The 17,576-nt window shown below is 57.0% G+C and overlaps 2 protein-coding genes and 1 long non-coding RNA gene across 5 annotated transcripts; 2 read left to right on the forward strand and 1 right to left on the reverse strand.

The window, feature by feature from the left end:
- Positions 1-551: 551 nt before the first annotated feature.
- Positions 552-5,851, forward strand: LOC133152713 (gastrula zinc finger protein XlCGF7.1-like). Of its 3 annotated transcripts, XM_061276558.1 has the most exons (4): positions 553-974; positions 2,884-3,006; positions 3,099-3,732; positions 4,455-5,851. In XM_061276558.1, exons 3-4 carry the CDS (start codon positions 3,714-3,716, stop codon positions 5,606-5,608), a joined length of 1,173 nt encoding a protein of 390 aa, XP_061132542.1. In that variant the 5' UTR covers positions 553-974; positions 2,884-3,006; positions 3,099-3,713; the 3' UTR covers positions 5,609-5,851. The 3 variants fall into 3 exon arrangements, with proteins under 3 accessions (XP_061132541.1, XP_061132542.1, XP_061132543.1); XM_061276557.1 differs by having other exon boundaries at positions 552-974; positions 2,884-3,732; XM_061276559.1 differs by lacking the exons at positions 2,884-3,006; positions 3,099-3,732; positions 4,455-5,851 and adding an exon at positions 1,594-2,721 and having other exon boundaries at positions 556-974.
- Positions 1,327-4,201, reverse strand: LOC133152727 (uncharacterized). The gene is made up of 2 exons (XR_009714184.1): positions 4,037-4,201; positions 1,327-2,611 (listed from the first exon to the last, which is right to left on the reverse strand). It is a non-coding gene; the product is annotated as an uncharacterized LOC133152727 (long non-coding RNA).
- Positions 5,852-5,914: 63 nt separating the features above from the next.
- Positions 5,915-17,573, forward strand: LOC133152725 (transient receptor potential cation channel subfamily M member 1-like). Its single transcript, XM_061276581.1, has 27 exons — positions 5,915-6,199; positions 7,497-7,573; positions 7,995-8,196; positions 8,355-8,568; positions 8,773-8,897; positions 9,424-9,595; positions 9,667-9,841; positions 9,923-10,046; positions 10,441-10,513; positions 10,582-10,682; positions 10,827-11,030; positions 11,102-11,236; positions 11,812-11,862; positions 11,988-12,128; positions 12,279-12,308; positions 12,392-12,684; positions 12,890-13,118; positions 13,265-13,396; positions 13,462-13,614; positions 13,766-13,894; positions 13,974-14,225; positions 14,425-14,599; positions 15,126-15,270; positions 15,344-15,561; positions 16,035-16,167; positions 16,244-16,542; positions 16,913-17,573. Exons 1-27 carry the CDS (start codon positions 6,113-6,115, stop codon positions 17,188-17,190), a joined length of 4,347 nt encoding a protein of 1,448 aa, XP_061132565.1. The 5' UTR covers positions 5,915-6,112; the 3' UTR covers positions 17,191-17,573.
- Positions 17,574-17,576: the final 3 nt, after the last annotated feature.

Genomic DNA, 17,576 nt, shown 5'->3' on the forward strand with positions numbered 1-17,576 from the left:
TGGGAGCGCCGTCGATTTTGGAGATCTGGCTTCAAACGGAGGGAATCGTTCGATCGGGGTTGGTGGCTCAAAATGACCTTTGCCAACCTCGGGGAAGAAGAAGAAGAAGATTTTGAAGTCACGACGGAGGACTCTATTGAATCGAACGCACCCGTCCGTCCCCGGGAAAGGTGGAATTGTTGCAAATGATCTTGAACGTTTCAAGGAATCAACTGCGCCCAGCTGTAAGCTAGCTCTCAAATGTTTCTGGAATTGTCTTTCCCATCTGCGACAGGGGCCGAAATATGACTTTGGAGAGAGACGTTGACGATATCGTTGAATTTCCCGTTCTTCAAACTTTGGGTTTGATTTTCATCTCGGCATCATCATAATCAGCCAAGTGATGATGCTAAGCTAAATCTGTCCGCTTGGTGGCAGCACGGTGACTTCGCGGACGCCGGCCGGCTGTCGTCATTACAGCTAAACGAATAAGAAAAGCCCGAGCGAACAGCTAGCTGGCCGATGTCCGCTTCCGGTTGATGGCAGAATTGTGCCGCCACGGATACAGGGTGTCACCGCCTTCCCCCGAAGAAGAAGAAGAAGAAGAGAAAAGGCGGAAGTAAGCCACACGTCGCCGAGCGGAGCCCGATCGCTCCTCCAAGCACTTTGTTAACGCTTTCAAATCCAAGCTAGGGATTTTTGATCGACAGTAGAAGGCGTCAATCCCATTGAGACCTTTACTCCACTCTCGCGCAACCAAGCGTCTCTGTTTAGCTTAGCTCGTTAGCTTGCTAACAAAAAGTCACAGAAGTTAGCAACATGCTAAGGTGGCTTGAGCCTCGAGTGTTTGTCTTTTGAGGGAAAATATTGGGAGAAAAAGGAAGAAGAAAAAATCTTAGTAGTATTGTCGAAAGCAAGAACAACGGAGAACGAGAAGGAACGAAAGAATGACAATCGGCGACTGGACGCTCCAATGGATTCTCACGCCGCAGCAGGTTGGTCCTCTGAACATGACTGGAAAATAGCAGTGCTTCATTGAACCAGAAAGTGAACCCATTGAAACCGAGGTGTCTCTACGTTAGGGTGTTCTGTCCTTTCTAACAATACAAAACAACAACAATCAGACGAAGAATAGAATCAATTGGACCCAGAATGGAGGGCTCCCTCCAATCGTCGACGGCGCAAGCAAATGTGCAAGCAGAGGGGCAAATTGAACGTCCGACCGACCGACCGAGCGAGCGAGCGAGCGAGCGAGCTGCTTCTTGCACAAGCCTCATCTTGCACGGACGTCAGAAGAACCAAGAGAGCGAAATCAAATAGATTAGACAAAATAAGGTCCAAAAATGATTGGGAAGCGCACAAGGAGCATTTTTTCTTGGCCTAAGGTTGGAAAGAATAAGATAGAAAATACAAAAGTATGAGGGGAAAAAAAAGATTGTTTCTAAAGGAATTGATTATGAAATGATATTTTCATTCATTCAAATACATCATTGCAGTCAGGCATCAAATGGCAAAACATGACAAAAGTCAAAGTCTGCTTTATTGTCAAGCTCCTCACATGCCAAGACACACAAAGAGATTGAAATTACGTTCCGGTCTTCCGGTGTCTCGCAGGTGTTGAGCGGAGAGAGAAGCTCTCGGGCGTGACATGCGAAGCTTTGGAGTCCCAAGAGGAGGCGCTGTGGTCGCCCTGCCTCCGAGGGGAAGCATGCCCCTTCATCAAAAAGGAGGAGAAGGAGGAGGGGACCCGCTCCCCCAGCATCAAGGAGGAAGAGCAAGAAGTCAGCATCAGCCAGGAAGCTGACGCCGGCAAGCATACCGTCGCCGCGGTGAAGAGCGAAGACGGCAACCGTGGCGGCAAGGAGAAGCCCACGGCGCCGTTGGCAGATACGTCCTCGCCATCGCGGCGCTCTCCAGACGAGGACCGCCCGAGAGGAGGCCCCAGGAGCGCCAAAGCCTTCAGGTGCCCTCAGTGCGCCAAAACCTTTGGTAGCAAGAGCAACCTGAAGCGCCACATGGGCTGCCACACGGGAGAAAAACTGTTCGGCTGCTCAGCGTGCGGCAAGCGTTTCTCTCAGAAGGGAATCTTGATGCGGCACGCCCGCACGCACACGGGAGAGAAACCTTTTAGCTGCCCCTTCTGCGCCAAAGGCTTCTCCTTGAAGGGAAACCTGCTGACTCACACCCGCATCCACACCGGCGGGAAACCCTTCTCTTGTTCGGCGTGCGGCGCCAGCTTCACCGTGGGCTCGGCGTTGGTGCAGCACGCGAGGACGCACACCGGGGAGAGACCCTTTGCCTGCTCTTTCTGCAGTAAATCCTTCTCTCAGAAAGTCACCTTGATGACCCACTTGAGAAGACACACGGGGGAGAAGGTGTTCCGATGCCACGCCTGCGACCGCGCCTTCGCTTACAAGTACCAGCTGGGCCGGCACCCGTGCGGCGGCGGCAAGAGCGCCGACATTCCGACTTTGAACCGTAGCTAGCCAACCAACCTCGCCGGAGCTCCTTTCTGTTGGCATTATTTGGACCACTTTGGCGACATTTTCAAAGGGGGGGGGGGGGACGACAAACATTTGCCTCGACAATGTTCGAGCCTCTCTGATGAATGTCGGTCGGCTTTGTGGACTCCCTGAAATGACAAGACGCAGAAGTTCGCTACGATCCCAGTTTAGACGATAAAGGATGAAGCGAGTGAACCAAGTTTTATTCAAGTGCATAAATACAGCATTTATAGCCGAACCTGCTGTGTAAGAATCCATGTGAGCTTGCAGTCGATGTCTTCTTCTTTAATTCCCCAAAGTTTCTGGCGGTGCTCGGCGACCGTGCTTTCCGCACACGACATTTTCCACACGATAGTCGCGCAGCCGAAAGCCTAACTTCCTCCTCTCTCCTCTTGGTTAGCGGCTAGCGAGCTAAGCGAGGTGCGGAAGCTTCGACGCGCCTGGAGGAGACGTTTGGAGCGAGCGACTGCGATGTCACGGGCAACCTGATGCCAAAAGAGCCATCGCCATGCAGGGAACACCGGTTAGCCGAGCGCTGCGGGACCGACTGTCGCACGATCAAGCAGCGAGGGAAAAGATGGCAATTCCTGGCCTTATATTCTTTCCCTATGTCAGGCTCTCTGTGTTGTTTGGGTGTCGTTTGCTCGGATCTGCACTTCTTTGATGGGATGCCAAATGGATGCCGATGGTTAGAACGCACGTTGCCTCACAGTCAGTCCTGTGGTGTAGGGGTCCTGCGTGGGTTTCCTTCCTTCCATTGTAGGCCGATTGCCCAACCGCTCTAAATCGACCAGATGTTGATATCAATATCGAAAAATATACTATTCATTTTAATCATATCGTTTTGACATAACCAAAAAAGCAACTTCCTTTGTCTTTTGACCCTCATGCTTCGCCTTACTTTCATCCAAGATGGCGGCCAGCGTGCATGCGCAGTGATCATTTAAACGAAAGCACAGTGAACGTTGCCGCTCCTCCATTGGAGCCCATCGCCCGCGTCGAAATGTTTGATCGGTTTCCCCGTTTGCTGCAATTTTTTTGACTTTCACCAAGTGCTCGTTGCTGCCATCGAAGGCGGACAGAACATCGTAGTTTATTACAAGCTCTTCTCCGTTTGTTTTGACGCCTATCTATCCGGCCGGCCGGCCAGCTAGCTTAGCTTGTTAGCCACCAGTGCCGGAAGCCGGCGGGCCAGCCAACATAGTGGCCCGGATAGGAGGAGCAGAAGCAATGGAAGCGCACACAGCAGGTGGGTTTCATTTTTTTTGTCCTGTTTCAGCCTGTTTCGTCAGAGACTTTCACTTCATTGAATTGATTCTTTGCTTTGACTTGCATGCATTTTGCCCAGCCAACGTCCCCAGAACACCTTCAATGACAATGGGGAAAACTGGCCATCGTTTGCCCATGTCACTGGAGATCCCTAGGAGTCTTCACGCCCCTGCTCAAACGGCACATTTCCAAAAGTGTGGCCGACCGAGCGAGCGAGCGAGCGAGCTATATTACAGCACAACGTGAAAAGCTCAAAGTAGAGTCTGGATATCGCCGTTACTTACTAGTAGTTGCAAGAGACTTTCGCATTCCAAAACACCATCAACGTCATAGCAATGCCATGCAACGAGTGCTTCGTTCATTTGAATGTCGCTGTCTCGTTTACGTTTGAGCTAGCAAGGAGTCCAAACGTGCAGTGGATCGCTGCCTTCCGCGCAGGTGGAACCGACCTGACGAGATAAAAAAAAAAAATCACTTTCCACCAAGAGGGGGTGCTAACTTCATGATTTTTTCTCCTTGTCAAATTTCTGCTAAACACTGTCCATATCATGAAAATGAATGGCGCCTTTTGAATTTTTCGATCCAGCTACTGTAGAGAAAGCCCTCGTTTGGTCCCATAAATGTCTTTACCGACCTTCTCATGCTTCCCAAGTGTCTTGGCTCCTACTTGTGTTAAGGTGTGCGACAATTGTCCTTTTGCAGATGTCCAGCGGTGGCAGCAGCCGCCGCCGTCGCCTCATAGTCCCGGAGGTCTGCCCACTCAGGAACAGGAGCGGCCGGCGGCCCGCCGCTTGAAAGACGAAGAGGAAGAAGTGGACGTGAGCCGGCGGGAGGAGCGGCCGCGTGGTGCGGACGGTCAGGAGCGGGCGGACGCGTGCGACTTCCCGGTGATTCGCGTGGTGGTGGTGGTGAAGAGCGAAGACGAAGACGGCGTCCAAACGGAGGCGGCGCAAAGCTCTCAAGGCGGCGACCGGCACAATCAGCCAGGCGGCCGCAAATGTCCCCGGTGCGACCAAAGGTTCGCCCTGGAGTCGGACTTGAAGACGCACGTCACGCAAAGTCACGCGCCAGCAAAAGCGTTCGGCTGCTCGTTGTGCGCTAAAAGCTTCACTCAAAGGGGCACCTTGACCATCCACATGAGGAAGCACACCGGGGAAAAGCCTTACCCGTGCCCGGCGTGCGACATGACTTTCCGGGATCGCTCCACCATGGTCAAACACACGCAAACGCACACGGGGGAAAAAGGCTTTGCGTGCGCCGTTTGCGCTCAGAGCTTTGCCAGGAAGAGTAATTTGAAGGAGCACGCCAAAACGCACAGCGGCGAGAAACCTTTTGCCTGCTCAATCTGCGCCAAAGGCTTTGCCAAAAATATCAATTTGAAAGCCCACATGCGAATCCACAGCGGAGAGAAGCCCTTCTCGTGCTCGCTGTGCGACATGACCTTTCGCTTTCGCTCGTCGTTGATCCCGCACATGAGGACGCACACGGGCGACAACTTCACCTGCTCCTTTTGCGGCAAAATCTTCTCCAGGATGATGAGTTTGATGGAGCACACCCGAATTCACACGGGAGAGAAGCCTTTCTCCTGTTCCGTCTGCAACATGACCTTTCGGCTGCAGTCCACCATCGCCAACCACATGAAAACGCACAGCCGAGAGAAACCCTTTGCATGCTCCGTGTGCAACTCCCGCTTTACGCTCCAAGCCACCATGTTGAGACACATGCGAACGCACACTGGGGAGAAACCCTTCTGTTGCCACCTGTGCGGGGACAACTTTGCTTACAAGTATCAGCTCAACAAGCACAAGTGTGTCGGCGGCGAGGGCGGCGGGGAGGGCGGCGGTGGCGCCGTTTGACTCCCGCACCAAATGGTGGCTGGCGGCGGCGTTCTGTCCGTCCCATGGGTAGCAAACCAGATGCACACACACACACGTTTGCTGGTCTTCTGAATAAATAGTGACACGCATTGATGGGAAGACAGGCCCGTTCCTTGTGTGTTTTGGGCCTGTGTGGTGGCCGGCTTGACAAGATTTAAATCTGAACAAGATTTAGGCTCAGCAGCAACAATCAACATGTGTGCGTAGTGATCGGGAGGCACAGCGTGGTGTGGCGGGGCGGGGCGGGGCGGGGCGGGGTGGGGTGGGGCAGGGCTACTGCCTTTGTTGGCCTTTTGTGCTTCTAAAGTGGATTTTCCTGCCATCAGTGTTTATGAAATCTCCGTCGTGCATTAAATACGACTAAGCGGGATTACCCAGTCGACTCGCTCGCCCGCCCGGTCAGGGCGCATGCGTACGCTTTTGACAGCGGTGCCCTGAACGACGACCAAGCCTAGGGACGCCGTCCGTCCTCAAGACGCCACCATGGACCACGGCAGAGGCAGACGAGGAACCGACGGCTCCTTCAAGCGCTCGTCCGTGAAACGCAGCGCCTCGTCCGGATCGCAGAGAGTAAGTCAAACGTTTTCAAGCACGCGGCCGGGCTTCAGAGACGTCAGCGGCACCATGTCGCTACGGCGGTGAAGTGGGCGACACGGTCCTCCGTACCTGACTTTTCCCTCCGTCCGTCCCCGAGCCAGGCGCAAGCGGCTAAACAGAGAGCGTGAGACGTCAAAACAAACGGCCGGCCGTGGCACGGCGGTGCGCTCAGTCTTGCGATTGGCTGAGCGAGGCTCATGTCTGGATGGTGGAGCATGCCCATGCAGGCACCTCACCTTTGGAGACAAGTTGACGTCTTCAGAGACAATCATCCTGAATTGACAACTTGTTGCCAGAGAGGCCATTAGCGAGCGATCCTCGGCGTCTTCAGACGTAACTCAGCCCGCAGAGCCGAGCCGAGGCGAGGCGAGGCAAGGCTCGCTTTGCCCGGGTGCTATCATCCTCGCTCAGCGATAACTGAAAGCTTTGCTGGACAAGAGCAAACAAATGGATGACAAGTTTGTCTTTGATTGACATTGGCTGCATGTGCAAAATACGCTCAAGATATTCATGCGCACTGCACACTTTGTCCTGCGTCAAGCTACTGTCGAGATATACGTAGGTAGAGGAAGATGATGACAATGTCACCATGGCTTAAGTTAGGTTCATGCTAATCCTCCATTATGTGGAGTGCCATGGAGCGCGGGCACGTGTGTTTTCGCGTGTGTGCGCGCGCCTGCCTGCGTAGCTGTCTGCCTGCCTGCGAGGGCACAATGAAACAAAAGCTGAGCAGGATTATTTCTTTTTCATGGTTATTGTGTATAAGAGGATTGGAACCATCGAGAAATGGAAAGCTTCACTCTCACAATAATTAGTCCGATTCTTTTGCATGCACGCTTGCGTGCCATAAATGAGGTTAATGAACAACATTGTTGATCTGTTTTATTTTACAAACCAACAACTTTTGGGGTCGTTGGATTTAATGCAACAAGGTGGTGGTCAAATGCACTGAAAGATGCACGAGTGGACCTGTGATGAGAGGGGCGCGGCTTTGGTCTCTGCCTTGGCTTTGCACCCAAATAAGCCGCCCGCCACGCATGCAGCCCAAATCTACTATATCTGTCCTTTCGTCAGCATGTCGGTGCTGCGCTAACATGCGTACGCACGCCTGAGTCAACGGCCGTCCGTCCGTCCGTCTGTCGGACCCCTAGCTAGCTTTGTATGGTGGCCGCTCGGCGCGACCAAGTCGCTCGGCAAAAGTTCCTCACTGTCAGAAATAACAGCGTCATCCATTGATTGCGCTGTGAGAATGCTTTGCATCTCGTTTCAGGTGCACAGAGCTTGGATCGAGAAAACCTTCCAGAAGCGAGAATGCGTGCACATCGTTCCAGGAAAAGACAGCAGCAGGTGCCCGCGCACGCACGCACGCACGCACGCACGCACGCGCGCGCGCGCACAACATCCATAAAAAGTGGAGAGAGACGAGATTTTTGAGTGTGTCTGCATGGCGTTCAGATGTGGTCACCATGCCTTCGTCTCAACTTTGAGGTCAACGGGAATGTGGAGTTTGGGGGCTACGGCCAGCCCAACCGAGGCAGGCACGGCCGGCCATGCACGAGACTCGGAACCCTTAAGGAACCCTTAAGGAACCCTTCCTTCCTTCCGTGTCGCCGACGACAAGACTCTTCCCATGCAACACAGCTAGTTGACGGCCATTCAGCCCAATGCCGAATCACTTGGGGCGTGTTTTCGTAACTTGCATTGCGGTTCGGACAAAGACGGGACGCACGCGATGCGACCGTGCGCCCTCCCTCCGTTCTCTCGGCAGGTGCGGCTGCGGCCAGGCGGTGACGCAGCACTCGCTGGGCGGGCGCGAGGAAGAGGCGGCGGAGGGCGGCGGGCCTCCGCCGCCATTGGAGCTCCGAGCGCCATTGGAGCGCTGGAGTCCGCTCAAACACACCCGGGCCGCCCCCACCGACGCGTACGGCGTGCTTGAGTTTCAGGAGGGAGGTCACGTCAACAAGGCCATGGTATACCCAGCGCAGCGCTCCATTCCGAAGCTCCGTGTTTGGCCTCCCATTGACCAGCGACGCTTTTTGTTTTGTTTTGCCCGCGTGCGTGCGTCCATGCGTGCACCCGCCCGACCGCCCGCCCGCCCTTTTGCTTTGTGCGCCCCCCCTGCACGCAGTACATCCGCGTGTCGTTCGACTCCAAGCCCGAGTGCCTGCTGCAGCTAATGGTGAAGGAGTGGTCGCTGGAGCTACCCACGCTCCTCATCTCGGTCCACGGCGGCCTGCAGAACTTCGAGGTGCCCCCCAAGCTGCGGCAGGTCTTCGGACGAGGCCTCATCAAAGCCGCCGTCACCACTGGGGCCTGGATCTTCACCGGAGGCGTCAGCACTGGTACGCAAAGGAGCGCCAACCAGGATGGCGATATTTCCTCCAAATGGAACATATTTCATTGCAAGTGAACTCTTTGGATTAGGTCCAGTGTATTTAAAAAGAAAACGCCTTGAGAAACAAAATCCACCTCCAAGTTTGAGCATTATTTATTCATGTCTTTATTTAGTCATGTATTGTTTTATTTTCTCTTTGACTCGGCGGCAGGCGTGATCCGCCACGTGGGCGACGCCCTGAAGGATCACTCGTCCAAGTCTCGGGGCAAAGTGTGCGCCGTGGGCATCGCGCCGTGGGGCATCGTGGACAACAAGGACGATCTCCTGGGCAGAGACGTGAGCCCGGCGCCCGCGCACCTTCATCCAAGCGGGCAGCTGTCGTTTCTATTGCCAAATCATCCATCCGCTCGTTTTCATCAGTGCTCAAATTGAATTCAATTGAGTGCAATTCATTTCACCTCTTTGACGACGCGCATTTTGCAATTTTTGCACGCCTCTCTTGTCATTCATTGTGCATGCGTGCGTACGCTAGCTTGGAAACCAAACCATCGGCCATGTCAATGAAATGCGCTCCTTGCGTCCGTGTCCACCCTGCCTGCCTGCCTGCGTGGCTGCCTGCCTGCCTGCGTGGCTGCCTGCCTGCCTGCGTGGCTGCCTGCCTGCCTGCCTGCCTGCCTGCCTGCCTGCCTGCCTGCCTGCCTGCCTGCCTGCGTGGCTGCCTGCCTGCCTGCGTGGCTGCCTGCCTGCCTGCGTGGCTGCCTGCCTGCCTGCCTGCCTGCCTGCCTGCGTGGCTGCCTGCCTGCCTGCCTGCCTGCCTGCCTGCCTGCATGGCTGCCTGCCTGCCTGCCTGCCTGCCTGCCAGGTGTCGCGTCCATGCGGGACGCTGGGCAACCCGCTGAGCAAGCTGGCCACGCTCAACGCCAGCCACTCGCACTTCATCCTGGCCGACGACGGCACCGCCGGCAAGTACGGCGCCGAGGTGCGACTCCGCCGGCAGCTGGAGAAGCACGTGGCGCTACAGAAGATCAACACGCGTGAGTGCCCGGCCAGCCCTCCCCGGCGACACCATTCAAAGAGCGAATGACGAGCCCCGCCCTCCGTGCAGGTTTGGGTCAAGGTGTCCCCGTGGTGTGCCTGATTCTGGAGGGCGGGCCTAACATCATCTCGGTGGTCCTGGACAGCTTGCGGGAGGACCCGCCCGTCCCCGTGGTGGTGTGCGACGGCAGCGGGCGAGCCTCCGACATCATCTCCTTTGCGCACAGATACTGCCACCTCGACGGGTGAGCGGCGGCCTTTCCGTGCTGGCTCCTGCGTGGAGCGCCATCTTGTGGCACGGCTGTGACCGGCCGGCTGCCTTACAGGTCGCTGAGCGAGGGCGTGAAGGAGCAGCTGCTGGTCACCATTCAGAAGACGTTCAACTACGGCCGCAGCCAAGCGCAGCAGATCTTCCTCATGGTTATGGAGTGCATGAAGAAGAAAGCTTTGGTGGCTGGCACGCACCGCATTGCACGAGTTCCGATTTTTGGGGGGGGCGGCGGGTACGAAAAGTGTTTTGCAAAAGGGGACCAAATTTAGTGCCGCCAAAATGGAGGAACAGGTGGGCAACGGAGGCCAAACAGTTCCGTCGCTAACATTAGCCTAGCGTTCCACACGCTGGACGGAGGCGGCAATTCGCCAACGGTCACGCGGTCAAGTGCATTGTGGCCTCAAAATCACACGAGAGTCCATTAGGATTCAAACTGAAAAGGGAAATCCCTCCGCGGTGATCGGGGAGGATTAGGGAAGGAGTCGACCTTGCATTCCCGGCCCGGCCCGGCGGGCGGGCGGTGCATGCAGTCCAGCGAGCTGCATGCGAGCATCATTCGCCGTCTCCTTTCAGATCACCGTCTTCCGGATGGGCGGCGAAGGCCAGGAGGACATCGAGATGTCCATCCTCACGGCGCTTCTCAAAGGTCAAACTTCGGCATGTCGGCGTCACGGCGAGCGACTGAGGTGTCTGCGCGGGCGCGTGTGTGTGCAGGCACAAACGCCTCGGCGTGCGACCAGTTGAGCTTGGCCTTGGCGTGGAATCGCGTGGACATCGCCCGCAGTCAGATCTTCGTGCACGGACACCACTGGCCCGTGAGCGCGCACGCGCGCACGCACGCACGCATGCAGCACTCCACTTCCGGGGCTTGAGCTGAAAACTTTTAGTGAAATGGAGAGCAAAGCTACACTGTGATGATTGTGACCTCGCTGCAGACTTGACTTGTGTTTTGCGTGCAGCCGGTGACCTCCAGCGAGCGTCCCAAAAGCCCGGCGGCTGTGGCGGCTGTGGCGGCTGTGGCGGCTGTGGCGGCTGTGGCGGCTGTGGCGGTGACCCAGCGCGCCGCCAAAGGGAAGGCGCAAGGGAAGAAAGGAAAAGCGGGGAAAGCTAAAGCGGAAGCCCCGGAGGAGACGGACCCCCGGAAGCTAGAGCTGCTCAGCTGGGTGAGGCGAGGCAAGGCGAGGCGAGGCAAGCGTGCATGCATGTGGACTCTAGCGCTACATGTGCACGGCAGGTCAACTCTCTGGAGCAGGCCATGATGGACGCCTTGGTGTTGGACCGCGTGGACTTTGTCAAACTTCTGATTGAGAACGGCGTCAACATTCATCGCTTCCTCACCATCCCCCGCCTGGAGGAGCTCTACAACACGGTGGCGGGCGCACGCACGCACGCACGCACGCACGCACACATCACGCACGAGCGACTGCCGCATATGACACGAGACGCACGCACGAATTAGCGATAGCACTTCTTTTTCTTATTATCGATGACGAACAAGTAGCAATGAACAAAGGAGGTATCTCCAAATTTGCGACTGACACACCGACTGGTCAGGTGACGCACGCCTGTCACACAACGATACGACTTCCGGAGGCGGAACGGAAGGCGCAACCTCCCTCTGCCCTGCGAGGTGACACGCCAACCGGTCAGCCGCAACCTCCCTCTGCCCTGCGAGGTGACGTGCCAACCGGTCAGCCGCCATTCATAATCCTTTTTTGGAACATCAACATTTGAACAAAGCACCACCAAGATTCTCTGGCTGGCTGTTCAAATGATTGCAAAAGCGTCAAATGTTGGGACTAATTGGCTCATTTATCGTGTATCTTATCAAGTCACTTATTGGCATTGCCAAATCGGGCTCCAGCCGGGGCGGGCCCTCGTCTACACACGCGCACACGCTCGCTTGGCCGACTTGACGTGCTGCTTCCTGTTTGTGCTCTGCAGAAGCTGGGACCCGCCAACACGCTGCACTTTGTGGTCCGAGACGTCAAGAAGGTGGGTGGCACGTGACGGGCGGCCCCCCACGCCATCGGCGTGACTGACGTGACGTCGGCAAATGAACGTTGCACCTTCTCTGGAGTTTCTCGGTGGGTCGATGACGAGCACGACTTTTGTTTCAGGGGAACCTCCCTCCGGACTACCAGATCACCTTGATCGACATCGGATTGGTTCTGGAGTTCCTGATGGGCGGAGCTTATCGCTGCAACTACACCCGCAAGAACTTCAGGGCGCTCTACAACAACTTGTACGGCCTCAAGAGGGTGGGCGAGCGAGCGAGCGAGCGAGCGTGTTTCCAGTCGGATTCTTCAATTTTTCAATTTCTATGATTTCTTTCTCCCGGTGTATTTTGTGCCCGTGTTTGGCGCTGGTTTGAGCCGCCGCACCCATGTCCTTGCCGTTTTGCTTTCCAGCCCAAAGCCCTGAAGCTGCTGGGCATGGAGGTAACCGTCCCGGGCCGGCGCCGTCCGAGCGAGCGGCCGACCGAGAGAAGACCAACGTTGTCTCTGGCCGCCGCCGCCTCCAGGATGACGAGCCTCGTCCCAAGGGCAAGAAGGTCAACAACAAGAAGAAGGAGGAGGAGGTGGAGATGGACGCGGACGACCCCGAGCTGAGCCGCTTCCAATACCCCTTCCACGAGCTGATGGTGTGGGCCGTGCTGATGAAGCGCCAGAAGATGGCGCTCTTCCTGTGGCAGCGCGGAGAGGAGGCCATGGCCAAAGCCCTGGTGGCCTGCAAGCTCTACAAGGCCATGGCCCACGAGTCGTCCCAGAGCGAGCTGGTGGACGACATCTACCAGGACCTGGAGAACAACTCCAAGTGAGGTCACGGGGGAGGCTGGGGCGAAGGTCACGGGGGAGGCCGGGGCGAAGGTCACGGGGGAGGCTGGGGCGAGGCCGCCATCCGCTCCCTCCATTCGCGCCCATCCGTCCGTCCCTCCCTCCCTCCCTCCGTCTGCTCCCTCCCTCCCTCCCTCCGCTCCGCTCCGTCCCGACCCGCTTTTGTCGCCTTGCGCCCACCGTAGGGACTTTGGGCAGCTGGCCTACGAGCTTCTGGACCAGTCGTACAAACGCGACGAACAGGTGGCCATGAAGCTGCTGACCTACGAGCTGAAGAACTGGAGCAACTCCACCTGCCTGAAGCTGGCCGTGGCCGCCAAACATCGAGACTTCATTGCGCACACGTGCAGCCAGATGCTGCTGACCGACATGTGGATGGGATGTCTGCGCGTGGGCAAGAGCAACAGCCTCAAGGTAAGTCGCCAGTCAGGCGGGAAGCCGAGCGGGCCGCAAAGTCACCCGGCCGTTCCTTGCGGGGAATGGGCCGTGGGAATTGTGCCAGCTTTCACCAAGGCCGCCGAGCAGCTAACCCCTGGCCGCCGCCGCCGTTTTGCGCTCAGGTCATTTTGGGAATCGTCTTCCCTCCCGCCATCCTCCTGCTGGACTTTGGCCTGGGCGACGAGTCGTCCTTCCACCCGTGCAAGGAGAGCGAGGGCGTCGCGAGCAAAGACGACGACAGCAAGTCGGGCAAAGTAGGAGCGCCCCACTCCCCCTTCCCCTCCCCCCACTTTGAGCGAAGGCTGAACTTTGGCCGCAGATGGCCGCCGCCGCCGCGTCCACGCCGGACGCCGCCGTGTCCAAGAAAGGAGACGAGGAGGACGGCCGGAAGAAGGGCGGCAGAAGGATTCCCATCGGCAGGAAGATTTACGAGTTCTACAACGCCCCTTTCACCAAGTTCTGGTTCAACACGGCAAGTAACGGCGATCCGTCGTCATGCGCTTGGGCGTCGGTTCGCCCGGCGTCGCGCTCCGTTGCGCTTTGTCCCCTACCTCCCTCCCTCCCTCCGCTGCGTTTGGACCTCCAAAAAGAGGGAACGCTTGTCCCGTCCCGATGGATTTCAGATCTCGTACCTGGTCTACCTGATGTTGTACAACTACATCATCCTGGTCAAGATGGAGCGCTGGCCCTCCCTCCAGGAGTGGATCGTCATCTCCTACATCATCACGCTGGGCCTGGAGAAGGTCCGGCAGGTACGATCAAAAACACGCGCCGAGAAGGTCCGTCAGGTGCGAACGAAAAGGCACGACTTGGCAACATGCGCCCGCCCAGATCTTGATGTCGGAGCCGGGCAAGCTGAAGCAGAAGATCAACGTGTGGCTGGAGGACTACTGGAACCTGACGGACCTGGCGGCCATCTGGGTCTTTGTGCTGGGCCTGCTGCTGCGGCTGCACCATGAGCCCTACATGGGCTACGGCCGCGTCATCTACTGCGTGGACATCATCTTCTGGTACATCCGCGTGCTGGACATCTTTGGCGTCAACAAGTACCTGGGGCCCTACGTCATGATGATTGGCAAGATGGTGAGCGGTGGCGGCATCGGCGGCTGACACCAGCTGCTGTCGCTCATTATCCCAACGACCGCCATGTCATTTGGGGTCGACGGCCTGCGGCAAAATGGCCGCCCCGTCAAGACGGAATGACGTGTGCGTGCGTTGGTTGGTTGGTTGTTGTGCGTGTGTTGCTGCATGCGTTGCTTGTTTGTTTGTTTGCGCACCTCAGATGATCGACATGCTGTACTTTGTGGTGATCATGCTGGTGGTCCTGATGAGCTTCGGCGTGGCCCGCCAAGCCATCCTCCACCCGGACGAGGAGCCCACCTGGCGCCTGGCGCGCAACATCTTCTACATGCCCTACTGGATGATCTACGGCGAGGTGTTTGCCGACTCCATAGACCGTAAGACTAGAATTCATAGTAAGACTTCCCCTGGGCCCGAGCGCAGCCTTTCGCACCGCCACCTCCAAATATGTCACACGCACACACGCACGCACGCGCCGATGACGACGGATGGACCCATCGGCAGACCTTCACGAGCATGCGTACGCAACGATACGCCACGAAACACAAACGCAGGCACAAAGACGCACGCACGCGCTAACCCACACAATCAAATTTTAGTCCTACACAAAAGCACGCAAAGAGTTGGAATGTTGTTGTTTTGGGCCGAAATTGAGCCTCCAATGCTGCAGGGGGCAGCAGCAGCAGTACATGTTTCACTGAAGACACATTTTGCTGGGTTGTTGCTGTGGATTTGGTTTCCTCTGTTGTAAGACTGACAGGCCTCTTCCTGTTTTGCTCCTCTTCCCTTTTTTGATGTTCAGTTTACGCCATGGAGATCAATCGTAAGCAACAACAATCAATCATCAATAAGGAATGACACGGTCAAAAGAAGATTGTCACGCCTATGTGTGTGTGTGCGCAGCTCCGTGCGGGGACAACTTGTACGACGAGGACGGCAAGAAGCTTCCTCCGTGTATTCCCGGCGCCTGGCTGACGCCGGCCATCATGGCCTGCTACCTGCTGGTGGCCAACATCCTGCTGGTCAACCTTCTCATCGCTGTCTTCAAGTCAGTGGTATTACGCTACAGACGCCGCTACGCTCATTTGTCACATTGACACGTTGCCGTGTCGCCCCGGCAGCAACACGTTCTTCGAGGTCAAGTCCATCTCTAACCAAGTGTGGAAGTTCCAGCGCTACCAGCTGATCATGACCTTCCACGAACGGCCCATCCTGCCCCCGCCCCTCGTCGTCTTGCCTCACGTCTTCATCGTCCTCAAGCGGCTCTGCTGCCGATGCCTCCGCCGCCGTCGGCCGCCGCGACGCGACGCCGACCGGGACGACACCCAGAGACGCCTCCGTAAGAGCTCCACCCCAACACCCTTCCTCCCACCCCCTCCCTCCCTCCCTCCCTCCCTAACGCCGCGCCCACCCACTCCATTCAGTCTTGGAAAGAAAAAAAAGCCAGCTGGGCGGTCCAAAGTCGCATGCCTGAAAGACAAAACCCAAACCGGGAGGGACGACAGGGAGCGCTCGCTGGTAAGAGCGCTCCGCCAAGGCCCGATGAGCCGGCCCTATTTTGGCCACGTGGCTTAGAATTGCCGAAAAGGAAGCTCGGCCAACCGCCGCCGCGGCTCCGTTCCCTCCCTCAAGTGGCTCGGCCGGCTTCCGCACACGACTCCACGAAAAAAGGCAGCCATGCGAAAACCGAGTCGAGTCGTGAGAATTTGCCGTCGGTCGCGAGCTGTGCCGTGCCGTGCCCTGCCCTGCCCTGCCGTGCCCTGCCGTGCCCTGCCGTGGGTGGCTCAGGCTTGTTTTTTTTTGCTCGCGCAGAGCTTCTGCTGGGCACAGACGAGTTGAAGAGTCTCCACGAGTTTGAGGAGCAATGCGTGGACGAATACTTCCGAGAAAAGGACGACGAGAAGCAGTCGTCCAACGACGAGAGGATCCGAGTCACCTCGGAGAGGTTCGGGCGGGGCACGGATGGCGCAACGTGAAGAAGAATGCACGTATGCACGCAGCACCCTTTGTTGTGGTGGCAGAGTGGAGAACATGTCCATGCGCCTGGAGGAGGTGAACGAGCGCGAGCACGCCATGAAGGCGTGCCTGCAGACGGTGGACCTGCGCCTGGCCCAGTTGGAAGAGTTTTCGGCCCGCATGATGACCGCCGTGGAGAAGCTGGCGGGCGTGGAGCCCGACCGCCGCGGGGGAAGCGTCCCGGGCTCCTCGGCTGGCGACGCGTCCCCCCGCCGCCGTTGCGGCAGCTTCGGCAGCGCGGACGACGGCAGCCTCTATCGCTACCGGCTGGAGCACGACCCCGCCAGTCCCGAGAGAGGAGTCGGTAAGGGAGGGTGGGGGGTACTACAAGGAGGGCTAGGATTGCAAGTTGGCCGGCCTATTAGAAGGTGAGCGGCCAGGCCAGGCGCGCCAGTGTTGGGCCCTTGTGTGTGTGTGTGTGTTGGCGCTCATGCTTGAGCTTCCAAGTTAAGGGATTCACCAAATGTTAGTTTAGAGCCACTCCAAAGCACTGGGGCCTCATAGACAGGACAGAGGGTCAACGTGGGCTTTGGAGCCAGTCTGGTGGCGCTTCCAAATGAGGCTTTCTCGCCGCCACAGTTGGCAACTTACAAATGAGCCGTTGCAACCGTGGAGCTTCCAAGCCTTCCAATGAGGCCGTTGAACGGAAAGCGCCCTCTTTGTGCTGTCTCCAGGCGCGCCGAGCCCAGGGCCTTTGTCCGAAGTGGACATCCTGGTTTGGCCGTGCGAGGGCGCCCACGGCGAGGAAGCGGACGACGTCGACGACAGGAAGTTCCCGGCGCTGCGCTCCAAAAGTCTTAACAGCGGCAAGAAGCCCCTGTCGCCACGCACGGCTGACACGCCGCGCCCTGCTGACACGCCGCGCCCTGCTGACACGCCGCGCCCTGCTGACACGCCGCGCCCTGCCACCAGCCTGGTCGACCTTGTCCACGTGGGCGCTCCACTGGGCTAAATATAGATATAGATACTTTTTTGTATTATGACTTTCTGTATTTCTGTACCTATACATGGCTGTCTTCCTGCTTGCACTGACGAGCATTTTTGCAAGTTCTTCTTTCTCTCAGGACTCAGAATCATTGAAAAGGGAAAAAAAGGTGCTTTCTACAAATTGGAAGCCCCAAGTACCAAAAGCACCTTGACACCCTCAACGACTTGACAGACGAACATATCCTGCTCGCTCCGCACTTGTGCCCCCCCCCAATCGAGCCAAACGCGAGCTCAACTCTTAATTCTTTGAATGTCATTTTGAATTTCTGATAGAAGAGTAGCTATTTTATTTTATTCTTAGTATTGCGGTCTTTGTCAGTGTTGACATTAAAAGGCTTAAAAAGAGAAGCG

This window comes from Syngnathus typhle, linkage group LG4 (assembly GCF_033458585.1).
Source record: "Syngnathus typhle isolate RoL2023-S1 ecotype Sweden linkage group LG4, RoL_Styp_1.0, whole genome shotgun sequence".
Lineage (NCBI taxonomy): Eukaryota > Metazoa > Chordata > Actinopteri > Syngnathiformes > Syngnathidae > Syngnathus > Syngnathus typhle.